General features: G+C 37.8%; 1 protein-coding gene across 1 annotated transcript; it reads left to right on the top strand.

Annotated features, from left to right (window-relative positions):
- The first annotated feature begins 12,548 nt into the window (after nucleotides 1-12,548).
- On the top strand, nucleotides 12,549-20,044 carry RP9 (RP9 pre-mRNA splicing factor). The gene is made up of 6 exons (XM_026702225.2): nucleotides 12,549-12,960; nucleotides 14,139-14,169; nucleotides 14,735-14,864; nucleotides 16,150-16,241; nucleotides 18,306-18,367; nucleotides 18,730-20,044. Exons 1-6 carry the CDS (start codon nucleotides 12,776-12,778, stop codon nucleotides 18,914-18,916), a joined length of 687 nt encoding a protein of 228 aa, XP_026558010.1. The 5' UTR covers nucleotides 12,549-12,775; the 3' UTR covers nucleotides 18,917-20,044.
- Nucleotides 20,045-20,638: the final 594 nt, after the last annotated feature.

Genomic DNA, 20,638 nt, shown 5'->3' with positions numbered 1-20,638 from the left:
TTCTCATGTTTCTTTTTCCTTAAGTGCTAAGGTTAACTTATCCATCTCTGCACAGGCTGTTATTTTCTGAATGACCATTTCCTCTGTTGGAATATCTGCTTGTTTCCAACACTGTGCAAAGGTTATTCCGGCTGCAGTAAGAATGTGCAGTATTATATATTTGACTTTTTTAGAAATTTGTCTATTAAATATCCCCAGTAAGAAGAATTCTGGTTTTAATTCAATTTGCTCCGCTGTTATTTCCTCTAACCATTTTTTTATTCTGTGCCAGTATCTTTGGGCTTCAGTGCAGGACCACCACATGTGGAAGAATGTTCCGTATTTCTTTTTACATTTCCAGCAATTCGAATTCATGTTAGGAGATATTTTCGCTATTCTCGAGGGCAAGGGGTGCCATCTATAAAACATTTTATAGGCATTTTCTTTATATGTTGCTGATTTTGTAATTTTATTATTCCTTGTCCAGACCTTTTCCCATTCTAATTTTTTTTAACAACCAGATAAACAAATCCATCTCCTTCTTTTACAGTCCAACTGTCATGCCAGCCAGTGTTAAAAGGGGCAAATTCCTCAACAGAAGTTGGAAAATTCTCACCCAGTCACCACACTGTTCCTCCATAATCTTCACTCATTCTTCTCTGGTCAGGCTGTCACAGCCTTGATCAGGCACGCAACGGACATCTTTTTCTTCCTGCCAAATTGAGAGCTTTCCTCAGATCAAACAAGGAGTTTGCAATCTTGTGATCTATGGCGTGTCCTCTCTTCTTCACCACCTCTCCAGGGTGGCTTAGGTCCCTCTGGACCTTCTGGCAGGAGGAATTCAACGCATTTCCATAGAGCCCTATGGAAAGTACACCGTATCACCGCAACATCACCTCCACCTCCATGTAAAGTTCATGTCTTTATTATGCTAAATTAATGGAAGAAAAGAAGGTACACAAGTAGACTTTCAGAATGGCTGCCAAAAATAATGTCTCTCATGAAGTCAGGAAAAAAATTAAACAATCTTCTACCAATTGTTGGACCAAATTTTGATCATGTAGCCATGGGGATGCTACAAAAGTCATAAGTGAAATGAAAAATTGTGATAAGTCACTTTTTTCAGTGTCCTTGTAACCTTGAATGGTCACTAAATGAATGGTTCTAAGTCAAGGACTGCCTGTATACATATCTCTATACAGCTTTGACATTAGATCTGGGAATTAGAGGCTCAAAGAAGATTGTCACTTTTCATTACTAGTTGAAATTAATGTTTTCCACAGCAAGAATAACTCTTCAAATAACGCTAATGTTCAATATACATGGAAGATAGGCATTAGATAAAAATAGGTGCTGTATGCCTTCCCTTGTTTAGCATTATGAAGAATAAGATATTGTTGGGAGAAATATCCATCTGGGATGAAGGCACTGGAGACAAAATGGAGGCTAGAGCTCATTGGAAAGAGGGTCCATTTATCGATGAAAAAGAAGCACATGGGTGATTCTGGGCAGCTGACCATATGGAGTTGAGAGAGGGTGGCTTTTATACCTTCTCTTGGGCCTTGAGCTTGAGCTTCCTGTTCTTGTGTATTCTATTGGCTGCTGTTACATTCCCATGAGGCTATGCAGGGATCATAGCTGAGGTTGTCTGTTTGGTTGAAGCTTGCTGGGTAATGATGTAATGAATAGGCTTGTGTTCTGAAAGGGTGTTGGGCAATTCCTATTGTGTCTTGTGTCATACCACTGAGAAAGAAGAACAAGAAATCCAGCACGGCTGCACAAAGATCTCTCTGACAAATTGAAAGACAAAGAGGTCAAGTACAAAGAATGGAAAGAGGGACACACAACTAAGGCAGAATATCAGCAGATAGACAGAATCTGGAAAGGAAAGGCTAAGAATGAACAAATACTTGCAACAAAAGTAAAAGATAATAAAAAAAGGTTCTTCCAACATATAAATTAAAAAAAAAATCAAGGAGTCAGTCCACTAAAGCAGCGGTTGCCAACTGGTGGGCTATGGCCCACTGGTGGGCCGTGAGAAAATTTTGGTGGGCCGCAGAGAAATCTCACCCCAGAGCACCCCCACAAAGCAATTAATCCAGACTGCGCAGAAACACAAGGCTGTGCGGCCCACATGGCCCGTGGGAACCCTCCCCGCCCACTCCTTACCGAGTAAACTTGCCTGCTAAATTGCTATTTTTCCTTTTTCTGACCATCAGCCGTTCTGCTGTGCCGGGAGATTTAGATTTGCTAGGAAGCAGGAAATGGTTGGATTTCTTGCTTTCTATGTAGTCTTTAGATCTTCGGCTCTGCTTTTAAGCACAGCCGAACCTCCCTTAGGACTGAAGGTTTTATTATTCAGTGCAGACTCACTGCAAGCAAATTTGAGAGATTGAGCTAGCCGATGGCAGATAGATAGATCACTGAATGATTCTGTGAGCAACTCAATCTGTCTGCCTACTTTGCCTGATTTTGGGTAAAAGTTGCTCTTTTTTAATAAAAAAATCAACATTTATATACATGGTGTATTGGGAGTTAATTTTGTGAATTTGCTTGCTAGCAAATTTTATGAGTTTGCTTGCAAGCAAATTTTATGTGACAGACTGAGCTAGCCAATGACAGATAGATAGATTTCTGAATTAATCTGTGATTCTGTGAGCAACTCAATCTGACTGCCTGCTTTGCCTGTTTTTTGGTACAAGTTACTCTTTTTTAAATAAAAAATTCAATATTTATATAAATGTTTACAATATTTACATACAAGCCATGCCCAGCCAGTCACATGACCACCAAGCCACACCCACAAATTAGGCCACGTCCACATAACCGGTTCGTGGTCCCTGGCATTTAAAATTATGAGAATGGTGTCCCTGAGGTCCAAAAGGTTGGCGACCCCTGCACTAAAGAAAGATGGCAAAGAAGTAACAGGCAATAGAGAGAAAGCAGAGCTGCTTAACTCATTCTTTGCATTGGTCTTCACACAAAAGGAAACTATAGCCCAACCAACCAAAAACATAACAGTAAAAGACACACTAGAAATAAATTTTAAAATAAGCAAATAGTAAGATAACACCTGTCTGATCTCAATGAACACAAATCACTGGGACCTGACAGATTACATTCCAGAGTTCTAAAGGAGCTAGCAGAGGTCATCTCAGAACCATTGCACCACATCTTTCAAAAATCCTGGAGCACCAGGAAACTACCAGAGGACTGGAAAAGAGCTGCTGTGGTTCTCATCTTCAAAAATGGGGGAAAAAAAAACAGACCCAGGAAACTATAGACCAATCATCCTAACATCAATACCCAGGAAGATACTGGAAAAGATAATAATAAAACAAACAGACCTGCCAACATCAAGAAACAAGCAAAGTAATAATTAGCAGTCAGCACAGGTTTGTTAAAGACAGATCATGCCAAACCAATCTTATTTTATTCTTCGTTATATATAAATTTTATTGAATTTACAATTAAAAAATAACATAACAACATTACATATGCAACAGAGAGAGAAAAAAAGAAAGAAAGAAGAGAAAGAGAGAGGAAAAGAAAAAACGCTCGGTCTTGCGACCGAAAAAGGAGAAAAAGAAGTATAAAAGAGAGAAAAAAACAAAGAGACGGAAGAAAAAGAAAATACGTTAAAACCAAACAGATATTCTTTTTGACAGTCTGCAAGATCCAATTCTCCTACCTTACTTTAAATATACACATCTTATTACTATTTATGCTTAAATTACCCATTATTCCTTGAACAGTTTATCTCTGATATAACCAATTATACCACGCATTCCAATTATTATCAAATGCTGAAGACTCTTTATTTTTAAGAGCTATGGTTAAATTGTCCATTTCTGCGCAGTCACATATTTTCTGAATGACCAATTGATCTGTAGGTAAACAGGATGATTTCCAGCACTGGGCAAATGCTAATCTGGCCGCAGTTAGAATATGAATTATTATATATTTCATCTTTTTAGGAAAATGTTTATCAGAGATCCCTAGTAGGAAGAACTCTGGTTTGTATTCGATTTGTTCTTTGGTTATCTCCTCCAGCCATTTTCTAATTTTTGCCAGTATTTCTGGGCTTCTTTACAGGTCCACCACATATGAAAGTAGGTTCCCTCTATGTTTTTACATTTCCAACATTTTGGACTAGAGTTTGGGTTCATTTTCGCTAACCTCGAAGGGGATAAGTGCCATCTATATAACATTTTATACATATTTTCTTTGTACACCGTATATTTCGTAATCTTAATGATTCTATTCCAGATCTTTTCCCATTCTGTTAATGTAATGCTTCTTCCGATATTCCTACTCCACATTATCATGTTCCTTTCACTATCTCTTGCTCTAATTCTACCTCCAATAAATATTTATAAAATTTAGAGATATTCTTTTTATTTGATCCTAATAAGATTTTATCTAAGTGTTGTAATTTGCTATAGATTCCAAACTCTTTGATATCTTGTTTGTATCTACTATGGATTTGTATATATAACCACTGATCAATTTTAAATCCCTGTTCCTGTAAGTCCTGTCGAGTTCTTAATTTTCCTAAAGGGTCTAATAAATCTTTATATTTAGTCGCTTTTGTTATATCCAAATTGTTGGGATGAACCATTGCCTCCATTGTTGAAAGCCAAATCGGATTTTTTAAATAATGTTTTTACATATTTTTTTCCAATTAGTTAATAGTGAATCTCTAATAAGATGTCTATGAAAGTACGCCTGTTTAGTTTTCCCACATCCCATAGAAATGCGTGCCATCCTCTCTGAAGGTCGTGCCCTTCCAAGACTAGAGTTCTTTTGTTCCGTAAATTGACCCAGTCTTTTAACCATAATAAGTTGGCTGCCCAATAATATAATTCCCAGTTTGGAAGCGCTAGCCCACCTCTACTTTTTTGCATCTTGTAAGGCCTTAATACTGATTCTAGCTTTTTTCCCTTGCCAAATAAATTTAAGAGTTACCTTATTTATATCATCAAAAAAAAAATTTGGTAATTTTATTGGGATTGTCTGGAATAAGTAAAGGAGTTTTGGTAAGATGTTCATTTTGATTGTGGCAATCCTGCCCAGTAGAGAAAGCTGCAACTTATTCCAAGATTCTAGATCTTTCTTAATTTGCTGTAACAGTTTATCATAATTATTCTCTTTGAGTGATTTACTATGTGGTGTTAACCATATGCCTAAATATTTGACCTTTTTGTTGCCTGTATCCCCATGGTTTTTTCTAATTCTTTCCTCTGGTTCTCTGTTAGATTTTTAGTCAGTAATTTCGCCTTATTTCTGTTAATCTTTAATCCTGCTACTGAGCCATATTGTTCTAGTTCTTTTATTAGATTATGTCCTTTTTCCATGGGATCCTCTAGGAAGAAAACCATATCGTCTGCAAACGCCTGTAATTTATATTCCTCTGCTTTGACCCTAACTCCTTGGATTTCAGAATTTTGTCTTATCCGCGTTAACAATGATTCTAAAGCAAATATAAATAAGAGGGGTGAGAGAGGGCAACCCTGTCTAATGCCCTTTTCAATGCTTAGTGGGCCTGTTTGTTCACCATTAATTAGTATATTAGCTTGTTGGGTATTGTAAATTGTTGTGATAATATTCTCGAATTTAGTGCCCAGATTCATGTTATAGATTTTTTGTATTAAAAGTGCCAATGTAAGTTATCGAATGCTTTCTCCGCATCTAGAAACATGAGTGTAAATTGTTTCTCTGGATGAGCTTCATAATATTCTAAGACGTCAATAACGGTTCTTAAATTGTTTTTAATTTGGCGGAATGGAAGGAAACCATTTTGGTCTTCATGAATGTATAAATTTAAAACTTGTTTTACTCTATTCGCTATAATTGAGGTAAATAATTTATAATCGGCGTTTAAAAGTGAGATTGGTCTATAATTGTTGATATATCTGGCATCCATATCCTCCTTCGGAATTAACGCAATCAACGCCTCCCTCCATGAGTCTGGCATTTTGGCAGCCAAAAGTACTTCGTTAAACGCTTCCAGCATCAGAGGCCCTACTAAATCTATTGTGGCTTTATACAATTCTACTGGAATCCCATCTGGACCAGGGGATTTATTATTACATTGATTTTCCATTGCAGATTTTAACTCAGACCATGTAATATCCTTATTTAGTAATTCTTTGTCTCCTTCCCCTATTGTTTTATCATTCGTATTCTCCAGATAAGTTCTTATTTTATCCTCATTGATTTCTTCTTTTTATATAATCTTTGAAAATAGTTTAATATAATATCCTTTTTCTTCTCAATCTCATGTTGTGGGATGCCTTTCTCGTCTATTAATTGGTGTATCAATCTCTTTTCTTTTTCTTTTTAAGTTTATAAGATAGCCATCTTCCTGGTTTATTGGCGTGTTCAAAATAATTTTGTTTGGACCTTCTCAAGCTAACTTCTATTTTATCTTGTTCAATTAAATTCAGCTTATGTTTGGCTAGTATTAACTGATTTTGTAGTCCTTGGATCTTAGGGGTTTTTGTAATTGTATTTCTAAGTCTTGGATTTGTTGTTGTAACACGTTTTGTTGGGCATAAATTCTCTTGTTTCTCATAGCATTATAGGAAATTGTTGTGCCTCTTATAATTGCTTTCATAGTATCCCAAATGTTCTGTTTTGAAGTTGTTTCATTATTATTATCTTTAGAAAATAGTTTAGCTCCTCTTTCAGTTTATTAATATACTCTTCTTCGCTTACAATTTGGTTGTTTAGTGTCCATCTTTTTTTTATTCGTCTCCTATCTCTCCAAATTAGCTGTATTGGGTTATGATCAGCCCATTCATTCGGTAGGATTTTGATTTCTTTTATTTCATTAGCCAAGTCCAAATCCATCCAAGCCATATCTATTCTGGTCCAAGTCTTATGTGGGTTAGAATAGTATGTAAATTGTTTTCCTTCAAGATTCCGTTCCCTCCATAGATCTTTTAAATTTAGCTCTCTCAACATTTCCTTACATGCCGCAGAAAGTTCCCTTTTCCCCTTCTTGTTTTTCCCCATATTACTATGGTCTTTCTGGTAGTCTGCAATGGAGTTAAAATCGCCAATCAAGCAAATGTTTCTTTTTTCAAAGCCTACTATTTTTTGGTGAAGGTGTTTAAAAAATTTCCCCTGGTCATCATTTGGGGCATAGATTGCTACAAGTAAAAATGTGATGTGGTTTATCCAAACTTGTATAACCAGAGTTCTTCCTTCGGGATCCGACCAGATTAATTCTGCCTTTACATCTTGTTTTACGTAAATTGCAATTCCCTTTTTCTTGTGTTTGTCGGCCGGTGCTGTAAAAAGTTTACCTAATTTTGGACAAATTAGATGTCTTTCGTCATTTTTCGAAATATGTGTCTCTTGAAGACATATTATATCTGCGTTATGTTGAATAAGTTTTGAGAATATCCTTTTTCTTTTTGATAATGAATTTAATCCGTTTATATTGATGGAGAGCAACTTCTTCCCCTCCACCATTTATCTACTTCTGCTTAGATTTTTGCCTAGTAATGATTCGGTTCTCTTGTTGTTGTTGTTGTGGGATTTGCTCTTCTCTCCCATGTTGTGGATTATCACTTCCTGAAATTGGAGAAAGTCGTTCCTTTTGGGTTCTGTGATAATATCGGACCTCCTGTGTTTTAGGTTCTTCTTTGGTGGGTTGACTATTCTTATCTGTGAGCTGTTGATGAAAAACTTGGGCCTGTTCTATCGATTCTATTTTGATTTTCCTCTCTTTCCATGTAATTAACATCCCTTCTGGGATTAACCATTTAAAATGGATTCCTTCTTTATTTAAATCATTAGCTAAAAATTTATAATCTTGTCTTATCATCCTCACTCTCTTTGGAATTTGTTTTAAAATCCTAATTTCTCTGCCTTTATATGATATTGTTTCCTCCCTAGACATTTTCAAAATTAAATCCCTCAGACATCTCCTAGAGAAGCGGATATGAATTTCTCTTGGACAGTTGTTACGCCTGGCGTAGCTTGTGCTAACCCTATATACCTCATCAAACTCTTTAATTAGATCATCTTTTTCCTTTCCTAGCCATTCAGCCAATATTTCTGCCATCAAATGTTCCAATTCTTCATTTTTGGCTTCCGCCACATTCTGGAATCTTAAATACGCCATTGCTTTGTCCATCTCGAGGTGGACCAGAGAGTCTTCCATTTCTCTAAGTACATTTTTAAATTCCTCATCCATCCTTTCAAAGTTAGTCTCCATGCGTGTTGTTCTACTCTCTATATCTTTTATTTTCACTTCGTTTCTCTCCATGGCCTGCTGTAGAGACCCTATCTTACCCTCCACCTTCGATATATCCGCTTTCATTTCAGCCTTCAGTTTCCCCATCTCATCTTTCAATTCGCTTATATCTGCTCTAGTTTCTTTGTGATTTTTAATCATCATTTCTTGCATTTTAGATATAGCTTCCTGCAAGGCTAATATGGAAGTTTGTATATTAATATTGGGGACATTGGGCTGCTTTTCCCCTATTAAAGACTCCTCGATAGTTTTTTGAGATGTTGGTGGGGTGGCTGTCAACGTAGTCGATAGGGTCAGGATAGCCTTCTTTCCTGTTTTTAAGGCCATAGTTGTTGTGGATGTCATCTCTCTAAGTATTTATTTTTGTTGATGCACAATTTTAAATATATTATCCCAAATCACCATTCAGTATTTGGGTCCTGTACTTGAAAGACTATTCACGTATTTCAATTTTATATCTCACTCCACAGTCTTTTCCCCTATATCATAAATAGATAGAGGATAGCAAAAGGATAGCAAAAGGCCCCCAACCTTTTACATTCCAGAGTTCTAAAGGAGCTAGCAGAGGTCATCTCAGAACCATTGCACCACATCTTTCAAAAATCCTGGAGCACCAGGAAACTACCAGAGGACTGGAAAAGAGCTGCTGTGGTTCCCATCTTCAAAAATGGGGGGGGAAAAAACAGACCCAGGAAACTATAGACCAATCATCCTAACATCAATACCCAGGAAGATACTGGAAAAGATAATAATAAAACAAACAGACCTGCCAACATCAAGAAACAAGCAAAGTAATAATTAGCAGTCAGCACAGGTTTGTTAAAGACAGATCATGCCAAACCAATCTTATTTTATTCTTCAACAGTGACAAAATTAGTAGACCAGCAAAATACTGTGGACATAATAGACTTCAGCAAGGCATTCAACAAAGTAGACTACAATCTACTTGGTAAGCTAGAAAAAAGTGGGATAGATAGCATCACCTCCAGATGGATTTGCAACTGGCTGACAAACTGTACTCAGTGAGTAGTCCTTAATGGGTTTAAGTCTACATAGAGGGAAGTAAGCAGTGGGGTGCCACAAGGTTCCATCTTAGGCCCAGTACTCTTCAATATCTTCATTAACAACTTAGATGAGGGAATAGAAGGGGAACTTACCAAATTTGCAGATGATACTAAGCTGGCAGGAATACCTAACACCCTAGAAGACAGGCTCAAGATCCAGATACATCTTGAACACTGGACCCTATCTAACAAAATGAAATTCAGTGTAGAGAAAAGTAAAGTCCTACACTTAAGGCAAGAAACACCAAAAGTATACATATGGATTGGGTGAAACCAGGCTTAATAGCAGTAACTGTGAGAGGGACCTTGGAGTCTTAGTGGACAACCAGCTAAATATGAGCGGCAACCATAAAAGCCAATGCAATCCTAAATTGCATTAACAGTGGGATATAATCAAGATCAACTGATGTACTAATACTTCACTAAAGCCTTAGTAAGACCACACCTAGAGTACTGCATCCAGTTTTGGTCACTACACTATAAAAAATGATGTTGAGGCTCTAGAAAAAGTGCAGAGAAGAGCAACCAGGAGATGTGGGAACTGGAGATCAAAACATATGAAGAACAGTTACAGGAACTGGGCTTGGCTAGTCTAGTGAAGAGAAGGACCAGGGGAAACATGATAGCAGTGTTCCAATATTTGAGGGGCTGCTACTGAGAGGAATGGGTCCAGTTATTTTCTAAAGCATCTGTAGGCCATACAAGGAATAATGGATGGAAACTGAACAAGGACAGATTTAATCTGGAAATAAGGACAAATTTTCTGTCAGTGAGAATAAACAATGAATGGAACAGCTTGCCTTTGGAAGCTTCATCACTTGAGACTTTCAAGAAGAGATTGGACTTCCATTTGTCAGAAATGGTGTAGGGCAGTGGTTCCCAATGTGGGTGGTATTGCCACCTGGGGGGGGGCAGTGGGATGCCTAAGGGGGCGCTAAGAGGCAAAGGAGCCGGCAGGGGGGCACTAAGAGGCGGCAGAGGGGTGCTGAAGGTGGACCCCTCACAGAGGGTGCAATTCAGGGGTGGGATTCTACCAGTTCATTACTCTTCCTGGTAGTTTGGAGAACCAGTAAAATGGGCCCCTGGCTGGCCCTGCTCCTCTCCACCCGCTCCTCCGTTCCCTGCCCAGTCAGTCCTTATTGCACATGTGTGACATCGCACACATGTGCAACAATCGCTGACCGCCACAGCGGCATGTTGGAGAAGCAGAGCAAAGATAGAGGTCGGTAATTTTTGCTGCAAAAAGCATCCAGACGCTGTGATTTTTTTTAGGTGCAGCTGCAGTCCAGCCACACTGAAAAAAAGTACGCAGCCTCTGGAGGTTTTTTGCAGCAAAAATTACTGACCTCTGGCTTTGCTCTGCCACTGCCACCGCGTTCTAGGCACCGGCCATCCAGGCTGACCCCGTTGACTGCTGCACTACTCCGCTCAAACTCCCTCTGGTGCAGTGGACTCAATGGGGTGAACCTGTGGGCCAGCACCTAGAATGTGGCTGCAGCGGCACGTTGGAGAAGCAGAGCAAAGCTGGAAGTCGATAATTTTCACTGCAAAACACCTCCAGCCACTGCATGTTTTTTTGGTGCAGCCGAAACACATGGCGGCTGCAGGCATTTGTGACAAGGGCGACATGGGCTGGCGGGGAGCCCAGCAGCAACAATGGCTCAGACCTGGCTTACCTTCCCTGGCAGCCAGCTGTGGGAAGAAGGTAAAGTCACAGCTGTAGGATGACGAAAGAAGCGGTCGTGGGGGAGGAAATGGGAGATTAAGGGCCAGGGCTTCTGAATGGGGATTAGCCCAGGCGTTTGACAGATTAGGCCACACCTGCCTGGACAGAAAATAGATAGATAGGTTAAAGAAGGGATAGAGAGAGGGGGAGAGAGAGGGAATGAGAGAGAGACAGAAAAGAAAGAGAGGGAATGAGAGACAAAAGAGAGAGGGAGAGAGAGAGGGGAAAGAGAGGGAAAGAGAAGGAAAGAGAAAGGGAGAAAAAGAGGGGGAAAGAGGGAAAGAGAGAGAAAAAGAAAGGGAAAGAGGGAAAAAGAGAAGGTACAGACAAGAAAGTAAAGAAAGAAAAAGGGAGAGAGAAAGGAAGAGAAAGGAAGAAAAGGGATATACAAAGGGGGATGGAAGGAAGGGACAGAAAGAAAGCTAGAGGGGAAAGAGAAAGGGAATGAGAGAGAAAGAAAGAGGGAGGGAAGGAGGAGAAAGTGAATGGGATATGGATGGAGGGATAGAAAGAGAAAGGGAAAGAAAAAAGAGAGGGAATGGGAGAGAAAAAGGGAGGAGAAAGTGAATGGGATATGGAGGGAGGGAGAGAAAGAGAGAAGGAAGAGACAAGAAAGAAAAGAAAGAGAAAAGGCAAAGAAAAAGGGAGAAAGGAAGAAAAAGGATAGACAAAGAAAGAGTGGGGGTAGAAGGTACAGAAAGAAAAAAAGAAAGAAAAAAGAAAGGGAGGGAGGGAGGAGAAAATGAGATATCTAGTCCAACCACCTCCACCAGCAGGATTAGAAGGGAGGGAGAGTGCGCGCGCATGGCTGTCAAAACTCCCAAAACAGGTCAAGTCGTTTCAGGGAGGTCAGTCATAAATTAGAACACTTACTAAGCAACTAGCCATTAAGCGAGGACCACTTATATTTGGTTTGCCAGTCACATGGCTACCTGGCCAGGCCCACCGAGACACATGACCACCAAACCATACCCATCTGGTCATGTGGCCAAGCCACACCCAGTCATCAAGCTATGCCATCACATGACCTCCAAGCTCTGCCCACAAATTAGGCCACACCCACAGAACCAGTTGCTAAGAAATTTGAATCTCACCCCTGGGTGGGGGGCACTGAGGATGAGTTTGACTGAAAAAGTTTGGGAACCACTGCTGTATGGTCTCCTGCTTAGGATGGGGGGTGGGGGTAGGGGGTTGGACTAGAATAAATGGCCTACAAGGCTTTGTCCCGGTTTGGATCTTGAGTGAGAGCTAAATCCTATCACCCTGAGGCTGAAGGTCTTTCATCTTGTAGATAGGATGGCCCATTCTTTCTTAATGGGCACCAAATATTTGCTGGGGGCAGGGAGCTGAGGCTGAGTTTCCTGAAAGTTGCCACCATTGGATCCAGATGTCTAATTATTATATTACGAGGAGTTAAAGCAGCTTTAGCAGGCGACGCTTCCTCCCAAAAAGGCTCTTCGAATTCCAGTTATAGCTGCCAAGCAATACTGTAAATACTCCGGCTTTCCTTTCCGTTCGGGCCCGCCCGAAGAGGAGCAAAGCTTCTGCAATCCTTCGGCCAAAAAGCTGAACAAGAAGAGAAGGGGGCGCTGCCTCGAGAGAGGTAGCCTCTCTAGCTGAAGGAAGTGCTTGTTTCCACTTCGACCTGGAAGTGAAAGGAGACACCGGTCGAGCAGAGGCCAAGCCCCATTTGGGGACCCGATCGCTTGCCTCGGTTCTGGCACCGTCAGCGCGGCCATGTCCCAAGGAGGCAGGCAGGAAGAGACAGGGACAGGCAGCACCCTCCGGAAACGTTGGAGCCCTAGCGAATCGCTGCCCAGCTGCAGCTCCCAGATAAACCATAAAGGGCAGGATCTGAAGGAGCAAAAGAGAAATAAGCGGGTGGTGCAGCAAATCCAACAGATCCAACATCTGGAGTCCTTGTAAGCAGATCTTCTTCGTCGGTCCCTTGACTTGTTTATTTCCTCCTTCCCACCGAGCTATCCCGTGACCTTTTACAGCACGCAAACCTATACAGTTATGATGATACCCTTCCTAATCCGGTGCACAACTACAGCTGGGTTGTGGTGTTGAGGAAGTCTGAAAGACAAAGGTTGCTGGTGAGGATTGTATTCTATCCTCTTTCCACTGAACCTATATTGCTGTGCGTTGTCAGTCAAGGTTGTCCAACTACTTTATTAAGAAAAAGCATGAGACTCGGGATGACTATAAAAACCCGCAATTAGCAGCCCATCAACGTCTCAGTGTCCATTTCAAGTTAACTACCCTTTGTCTACTATTGTAGACAAAGGTAGAAGAACACAGGAAAAATAGCTGTTGCTGGATGGCTCAGATAAGCAAAAGTGAATCATCCAGATCTACAGCTGTCTACAAGGAATATAAATCTTTCCATTCTCCACTATCCTGTCAGAACTGAAGAAGCTTGATTGAAGCGATAAAAAGCAAAATGTTTTCAGAAGAAAAAACAAAGTTCAGTTGCCTCCTGAAAAATCACCTTTGGAACACTGCTGCCTTTCTGGTTTTTGTTTTAAATTTAACTTATTAAGATATAGTATGCATTTATGCAGGGAATTATGGCAAGTGTTTCAAATCTTATACAGGAAATAATAAATTAAATGGACTATAGGGGCAATAAAAATCTTGTGACTCTGTCATTTGTGCCAATAAGAAGAAACAAACTGTTTTTCTTCTCCTGAAGGCAGTTACATTGCAAGAAAAAAACTAATATGTTTCTGACAGATTGTTGATGAGGATTAAGGACTGGAAACTGTCATTATGAACATGTCATCTAGAGACAACTCTTTACATGATTGAAACTACTCATTTTTTGTTTCATTACAATGACTCCATGGTGGGATTCAATTTTTTTTACTGTCAGTTCTGTGGATGTGGCTTGGTGGGCGTGGCTTGGCTTGGTGGGCATGTGACACCTTTAAATGGAATCATTTTCCAAAATTGTTCATATTATTTGCCAAGTAAGGGAAATGAAAAACACTTTTAAAGAAAGTAACCTATTTTTTGTGGAAACTAAAAAAATCATTGCTTAGTTTTTTTAAAAAAAGAAAAAATACTAAAGATATATTTTCAATCTATTTTTCAGCTATGAAAAACTTCCTCCAGGGCTAATTAAGGTATGTGAGAGGGCTATAAATAATATCTTTTAGAGGATAATATAACAGATATAATGTAAATGTTTTTCAAATTATCACTAAATATTCTATATAGTTATGTATGCCCTGAGATTCATTTTTGCCTACAGAACTGTTAGTGCTTACTTTTGAATCTGAGTTTGAATACATCCATCAGATTTTATTAAAATGTCACTGGGCAACCTTTTCAACGTTTGATTCTTATGGCATAAGCCTAGGTTCAACTGTCTGGACAGCTTCAGGTTCAAACAATACAATTAATGTATACATGTCCGTTCAAGAGGGGACTAATAGTATTCAGAATCTTGTTTCAGGTAGGTACTTTTCTGCTACCATTAGAAGCAGAAAACTAATAATATTCTGAATGGTTGCTTGTCCAGGGTGCTTCATTTACTTTCCCGCAATCCTATGTTCACAATTCCTGGTTGTTCATGAGTCAGCTTCCGGGAAGTATGAGTTCTAGCCATGATTGCAAATTACTACTTTGTGCCTATAGAAAAATACTTATTTATCTTTATAGCTTTAGTGGACTTATTTTCTGTTGCAGGAAAATGAGACTAAACCAGAAGATTGCATTCCTGATGTACCTGGCAATGAAAATGCACGAGAATTCTTAGCACATGCTCCAACCAAAGGATTATGGATGCCTTTAGGAAAAGAGGTCAAGGTTATGCAATGTAAGTGGAGCATCTAGATTTTGGAGGTTCTGTAATAAATCCAGCAATAGCGATAGTTGGTGAGAATAGGAGATAAAATCTTTTCTGTAGCAGTTACCATTTTTCCTTAGTGAAGATAATTAATTTATAAATGCTTTTTGCTTTATTATACATATTTTTATACTGGTCTTTTTCAAAAAGATTGTAGCTTTAATTTTTATTATTAACTGAACTTCCAATATACCCTATATCGGTGCTTTCAGTAATTGAATATCTTAAATATTCATAGCATTTAGGGAGAATAAAGGAAAAAGGACATGCATTGTCAAACCAGAAGTAGTAACTTAGAAACAGTATAAATGCTCAGAATGTGCATTCTGTAGATGAAAGTTGAAAATCTATAAGGATGTAGCATGGCATGTTTATAATCAATTGATTTATACTCAAGAAAGGTAGGACGGTTGAAGAAAAAATTCACCAAAAAGTATCTTCAAAAGCTGTTGGTCTTACACTGCATGCTTATTTTTAAATAGATGTGTAATTGATTGACACTGGAACATATTTTTTCCCTAAAAATTTGGACCAAAGGCCAATAAGATACACCCAGGAAACTTATAAGCAAGACATAAAATTAATAAATGTCTTTCACTGACACACATCAAGTATTTAAGATATAGCAGTTATCCTTCCAAAGTAGTATATTACTATCAAAGTTGCAGAATAGCTGTAATATCATTTTGTATAAATTTATCTAACCGTCTTTGAAAGCAATCCTTAGTAGCAACCAGGAGCTCTGATGATAACAAATTCCACAATGTTATTAAATAATTGTACATTGTGGAAGAAGTTAATATTTTTTACAAACTTACTTATCAGTACAGAGATGCATAGCAATTCATTTTTGTGGGTAACTTCTCACATTGCTACAAACCTCCATATTTTCCATACTATACATTAATTTGTATTCTTCTATTGTGTTGCCTATTAGTTACCTCAAGTTAAGAAGCCCCAATTTCTTTAGATCCTGAATAATTTTGGTGACATCCTTCTGGAACTAGGAGTCTAATCAAAGCAAATCAGTCTTGATGACGACTGGTATAAAGATATAAATGTGAACTAAGTTTTCTTCATCTTCTCTCTTCTATATCTTGCCTTCTTCCCTTCAGAAATCAAGAGGATGGTGTTATATAATTACATGAGAATAAATAAATTTGATTTTACAATGTTTGTGTGTCTTCATACACACTTTTGTAAAAAAATATTTTGGATAGAATATAATTTTTCAGTGTTAATCTCTTCTCTCAAGGCTGGAGATGTAAACGATATGGACACAGAACAGGAGATAAAGAATGTCCTTTCTTCATCAAAGGCAACCAAAAATTAGAACAATTCAGGGTGGTAAGTAGTGTAAATTGTGACATAATTTACTTAAATTAGGGATGTCAAACGGGTGGCCCGTGGAACAGGTACATCACACATGGCCACGCTCAGCCCAGCTCCATGAAGGGGAAAAATGTTGCGATGTCACATGACACCCTGAGTTTAACACCAATGCTCTAAATGATCATGTGAAAAGAATGTTAAATTAAGACATCTGTTTTTTTTAGATAATGTTTATTCTAGATAATATTAACATTCTGTAAAATATGACGTGCTAATATTAATCTTTCGTATAGCATTTTCTTAGGAGTAAAGTGAAGGCTGTTTCAACAGAGAATAAATTGGAGTTAATGTCTCTCTCTGGCATTTTGTCTTAGCCAACCACTACATGTTCAGGCTCATCCCAAGACATGTTGGTTTGGAAAATAAATACTAAATATATAGATAGCTTGCTTGGGCACATTATTAAAGTATGCCCTGTAACTACATTAATTGCTTATGCCAGTAGTTCTCAACCTGTGATCAATGGACCCCCAGGGGGCCATGAAAACTTGAAGAAATGTTATGATTTAAATCTTGAATTAAGTCTTAGTGGTCCATGGCCACAAAAGGTATTTAAAGGGAGTCCATGGCAAAGAAATGTTTGAGAATCCTTGAGTTATGCTGTTATTCCCCTCTACTTGCCTTTCCCCACCCAGCACTTAGGGCTATTGCATGCCTTGTATCAAAATCCATAAAAGGGAGAATGAAGGTGTTTTATTAAGGCTGAGTATGCTTTCAGACAAATTCAGAAGAAGGGCTTCAAACCTCATAAACAGCACGTTTCCAAAAGCTTGTTGAGCTTTTTAACTGAATTTCAGAAAAGTGTATGCTTCTATTAGTCCTTTGCACTGGTTTCAAAGCAAACATGGTCCTATTACTTATGTACTATAGATTTCAATATTTATCCTCAAATTAGCCTATGCAAATAAATCCCATTGGGTTTTATACAGATTCCATATCAAACGAGAGGGCAAATCGTATTAAATGCAAATGATTAGATAAGTATGTATCTATGAAGTGTTTGGCTATTTATGCATTTAAAATTGATGTACACAGTAGAGATATAAATTCTGTATCCAGTCATTTTTAACTAACTGCAAGCTAGAAAATGGAAGTAAACGTTTGAAAATTAATCATATAAAAATATTGCAACTCTTAACATTGCTTAGAATTCCACTCTTTTGCATCCTTACATTTCAGTTTTGGTATTTGTAGTTTAAAAATTTAGGAATAATGCTGAAAATGACACATTTGGTTTTCTTTTGGTTGTCCAGTTTACTATACATGGGACATAGTGGTTTAAGATCTGACTTCAAAACAGAAGTTCAAAGAAAGATAGGTGCATTGTATATAGGAAATGGGTTTAACAAACTGCTAATGCATATAAAAGAGGCAGGGTTTGAATTTTATCAAACTGAAATTTTTTACCTGAATTAATCCTTTGATTGGGAGAAATTAAGCTGATCCACAAATTATATTTTAAACCTAAGATATCAATATAATACATCCCTGCATGAACCAAAAGAGTGTAGATATAAAACAATTGCTGCATGGAACAACTCTCTAAAATAGGCTGACAAAATTGTTTTGCTTGTGTCCATAGACTGATGGGGAGGACGTGATAGGCAGCCTTGACTAGCAATCTATACCATGCTATTTTGAGAACTCCAGAGCTTCTGCAAAAGTTGCCAGTGACTCTTTCCAACAACATTTGGTAATGTGGTTTGCCATCACAATTTGGGTCAGTAGGGTTAGAAATTTTAATGTTTTATCCTCTTTGTTAACACTTGTTATGTTTGTATTCCACCCGCAGTACCCTACATGGGATTCAAGTGACAATCTTGTTAGGAAAAAATTTGCCACTCCTATGTAGGAAATGCCCTCAGTGGTTTTTTTGTAAAGAAATGCTTTAGAACCTTCTAAGTCTTTCAGATATAGTTGGATTATAAGTCCTAGGATTCTCAAGAGAATTTCAATCCAACTCCATCTGGAGGGTATCACATTGAGAATTTAAGTAATTAGCTTTCTTTCCTCTCTAAGGCACATGAAGATCCCATGTACGATATAATAAGAGAAAATAAACGCTATGAAAAAGATATGAGGTAAGCTTGGATCTCTTTTAAGAAATTATAATGAAAATGATGATAGCAATACTTCACCAATTTCCAGATATTTTATAACTATTATAAAAAAGCTCCGTAATATAGACCCCAAGTTTGAAATTGAGAGATTTGCCCATGAGAATGTCCTGTAAAATGTGAACCAAGAAAATTGCCATCCATCCATTATGGCAACTACTTCATATTTTTCTCCAAAGAAAAAAAAAGCAGTGACTACTTAACTATAAAGAATCCCTTTTACTTCTAATGTAATAGTTCCAAAGTTTTTGTTTTAAAGTGATATCCAAGTGAAATGAAACCTGCCCAAGCAAATATCATTTGACACTGTCTATTTATGCACTTAGGATAGAACAATTAAAACGGTTGCTGGAAGACTCTACATCAGATGAGGACAGCAGCAATGACAGTTCCAGTTCCTCAGAGAGTCGGGTGAAGCAAAAAAAGAAGAAGAAGAAAAAGGAAAAAAAGAAAAAAAAGAAAAAGAGAAAACGTCAGTCCTCTAAATCAAGCAAGAAGTCTGAATCAGATTGAGAAGATGGTTGCCTTTATGTCAATAAGTTGTAAAAGATCCAAAGAGCATCTCTTCATTTGTGTTTTACCTGCATTCTCTTCCTTTATGTTGGAAAACAATAATAACAACAAAACAAGAAAATTTATTTTCTATCTGTAGGAGATGCTGCTAAAGAAAACTGCTTCTGTGTATACACAGACTCTTTTTAAGTATTTTTGTAAAAGGTCCCTCTACCCACTTTTTAGCCTACCAAGACTTTAATAATCAATCAGTTTAGGAAGGGGGAAACTACCAATAGAGAAGTTCCAATTTACCAATAGGGAAGTTCCAAAAATAAATCCCAAGATATAGCAAATACCTTTTCATCAAAGCTTTGTAACATTTAGCCAGAAGGATTCCTTTAGTAGCATGTCACCAGTGTTTGCAATATGGCAGAAGTCCCAGAAAGAAGCTTAATGGATCATATGCAAAAGCAAATAATTACAAAGAGGCATAGTATAGGCTTCACCCTTAACTGCCTCCAACTGAACTTTGCTCAAAAATGGCTTTCTACAAAGGATGAAGCACAATACAACTACCATCATCTACCACAATAGAATATACGTTATAATTTATTTTCAGGTGTACCTTATTGTAATTGCATAATTTATCACCCATCTTCCAGCTGCATCTGACATAATAGGAAGGGCTCCACAGACTTCTATAAGATTAGAAAAAGTGTCTGGGGAATTGTAAAACCAATCTATAGATCACAAATTTTAAAGATCCAGTTTTACTAATAATGAAGCACACTTAAATATACCTTGTTTTTTAATGTCCATTTCCCTACCAATTCACAGAAAAGTGCTTGAAAAATTAAAAATGTTTTTGGCAAGTAACCATATATGTTGTGTTGCTTTTTGAGAAAATTCTGAAAATGGTTATAATTGATTACATTATTATGGCACCCCAAGTTTGATATTTTTTAAATATAAAAATATTGGAAGGATGGGTGTATTAATTGCAGCATATTTGTTCTGGCCAATAAAGGAGCTGCTTATTCATCTGCAATACTTTATTTAATTGAAAAGCAGCAAAAGAACTAATGTTTTGGATCAAAATCCTAAACAACTGTGATGCAGAGCAAATAAAAATGTTTTGATGCTTCAGCACACTTTTTCATCAAAACTGTAGCATGCTGGTTTCTTTAAATGACTGGATGCAAAATATCTCGCTTCATCTACACCTGTTCACATCTCCATCTCTTCCTATTTATTAAGCTGAAAGCTTAATTATCTTCTAAAGCAAAGGACTGCTAGGGTGTTAAAAGCAATTTGAGCCACTATTTCCAGTAACTGTTTGTATTACCAGCTATTAGTTGGATAACTTGAATCATTATCGAGCACATTAACAACTCAACACCTCCATTTTATCTGTTTATTCTGCAGCATGTTCTATAAGCAGAGCTAGCTAGAATCACTCTTGAGAGTGAAGATGTAGAAACAGAATGGATCTGAATCAAGGCTTCCCATTCTACTGTATGTTGCTGACCCAGAATAATGAAGGCTCTGCCCTTTTAAGCATGAAAATGTTGTTACATTTAAGAAAATACATTGATACGTTCATCCATATTATAGTCTTAATTATGCTAAGATGATACTGTAGCATAACTTTTTAGCGTGGGAACTAGAATCCTAGAAGTATGTACTCTGACCTAATAAACTGCATTCAATTAAAGTTAAATATATTTTATGAGATTTCCT

Source organism: Pseudonaja textilis, chromosome Z (assembly GCF_049901715.1).
Source record: "Pseudonaja textilis isolate UNSWEBS1 chromosome Z, rPseTex1.2, whole genome shotgun sequence".
NCBI classification, from domain to species: domain Eukaryota; kingdom Metazoa; phylum Chordata; class Lepidosauria; order Squamata; family Elapidae; genus Pseudonaja; species Pseudonaja textilis.
The sequence above is the reverse complement of the archived record's forward strand: the minus strand, read 5'-3'. Positions and strand labels throughout refer to the sequence as shown.

Excerpts from the sequence above, each read along its gene's own strand:
- RP9 (XM_026702225.2), top strand. The coding sequence starts at position 12,776 with ATGTCCCAAGGAGGCAGGCAGGAAGAGACAGGGACAGGCAGCACCCTC. Across the intron at positions 14,170-14,734 it reads TTCCTCCAGGGCTAATTAAG|GAAAATGAGACTAAACCAGA; the intron begins GTATGTGAGAGG and ends TTTCTGTTGCAG. Across the intron at positions 16,242-18,305 it reads AATTAGAACAATTCAGGGTG|GCACATGAAGATCCCATGTA; the intron begins GTAAGTAGTGTA and ends TTCCTCTCTAAG.